We start from the raw sequence: 1760 nt of genomic DNA on the forward strand, positions 1-1760 counted from the left end.
CCATTGAGATGTAGACAACCTTGGGAGCTGGTTTGGAATGACTTTTTTCGAGGTAACGTTTGTATTGCAGGCGACGCGCTTCACTCGATGACCCCTGATCTCGGACAAGGAGGTTGTTCTGCATTGGAAGACGGCGTCGTTCTTGCTCGATGTTTAGCCGAAGCGATGTTGAGGAGTCCAATTGGAGGAGGAGAAGAGGAATATAAGAGAATTGAGAAGGGGTTAGAGAAATATGCAAAAGAAAGGAGATGGAGATGCATTAAGCTCATTGCTACATCTTATGTGGTTGGTTCAATTCAAGAGAGTGAAGGGAAATTAATGAATTACTTGAGGGATAACATCTTGGCTGATTTTCTTGTTGGTTTATTAATGAAGTTCTCTGCTTTTGATTGCGGGACACTTACTTGTTGATGTATTCAACTAATTATTTTAGGGTTACGGGGCTCGAATGGTACGATCTCTCCGTCACCCCAGAATGAAAGGAGCGATCTTGTAGTTCTTGGTCTGTGAAGATATGTTGTTAGGTGGTCCGTTTTATTTTTTCCATTGAAGCCGAACCTAAACCTATGCTTGAGAGATAGTTGTCCATATACTGATAAGAGATGTATGGATTCTCGAGAAGAGAAGAGCCGAGGTGGTCCCCCTGAACCGCCTGGATCCCACGAGTGAATAGAAAGTTGGATCTACATTGGATCTACATTGGATCTCACCTGAATCAACTCGTCTATCTTCTTGAAAAAAAAAGTTTGGTTTCAAACCCCGGTTCAAACAAGTGAAGTATGCCATGCTAATGTGCTTGGATGATCCACATCTCAAGGTCAGGCGTTGATGAGCATATTGAACTATCCATGTGGCTGAGAGCTCTCACAGCCTAGGCACAACATCGAGCTGGTTAAACTGAAGTCATTTTGATGATATGAATCGATCAAAAGATTTAATATCAAGTTTGGATTTCTTTTCTATAAAATTTTAAATAAACACCCAGTTTCATCTCATAATTAATTTGCAATGAAAAAAAAAGTAATTCATGTATTTTATAAAGTTTTGTAACAGCTCAAAGCCATCGCTAACGGATATTGTCTGTTTTAACTCGTTGCGTATCATTATCAGCTTCACAGTTTTAAAACATGTCTACTATAGAGAGAGTCTAATCCTACTCCGACTAGTGCCTCGTGTCACGGTCCTATATCTTTGACCGTGCGGCGTCGTGATCTATACACGCTCACGACCAGCCTTAAGGGGAATTAAGCCCCATTATATTTTTCGCCCCGGCTTTGTGGCTTCGTCGGACCTTAGGCGAGGTTTGTCTTCGCCAATCGAACATCGCTTGTGCGGAATCCAAGCTTGTTCAACCACACACGCCGCCTGTGCGTGTATGTTCAATCATCTGCGACACATCCGACTTGCCTCTACGCTAGGCCAACTCATTCGGCTCGACCTTGCCTCTGCTCGGGCCAAGGTCTCTCAATACAACGTCGCATCTCGTCTTGCCATCTCGATCCCCATCGACAGGGTCCATATGTCTTGACGCCATTCCGAGTCTCGGGATGTCGTCGCTCATCATAACTCGTTCGGTCATGCCATTGAGAATGGGCTCGCGTGTCGTTCATCTCATCGGGACTTCCCGGACATTCATCCATCCGGGTTCTATCGAGGCATAGGCCCTCCCGTGCCCATGCCGAGTCATTTACGGATACCGTACCGGATAGCGGGTGTATGTAGCAACCTCCAACACGCGGGCTAGGGCGCAATACCGGCAC

The 1760-nt window shown here is 45.2% G+C and overlaps 1 protein-coding gene across 1 annotated transcript in view; it reads left to right on the forward strand.

Moving 5' to 3' along the window:
- Positions 1 to 550, forward strand: part of LOC111455625 (monooxygenase 2-like) — a 5607-nt gene extending 5057 nt beyond the window's left edge. Inside the window, exon 6 of the mRNA XM_023097364.1 lies at positions 9 to 550. Coding sequence (XP_022953132.1) covers positions 9 to 411 — 403 coding nt within the window. The 3' untranslated portion in view covers positions 412 to 550. The remainder of the gene's footprint in view (positions 1 to 8) is intronic.
- The last annotated feature ends 1210 nt before the right edge of the window (positions 551 to 1760 follow it).

Source organism: Cucurbita moschata, unplaced genomic scaffold (genome assembly GCF_002738365.1).
Source record: "Cucurbita moschata cultivar Rifu unplaced genomic scaffold, Cmos_1.0 Cmo_Scf00017, whole genome shotgun sequence".
Lineage (NCBI taxonomy): Eukaryota > Viridiplantae > Streptophyta > Magnoliopsida > Cucurbitales > Cucurbitaceae > Cucurbita > Cucurbita moschata.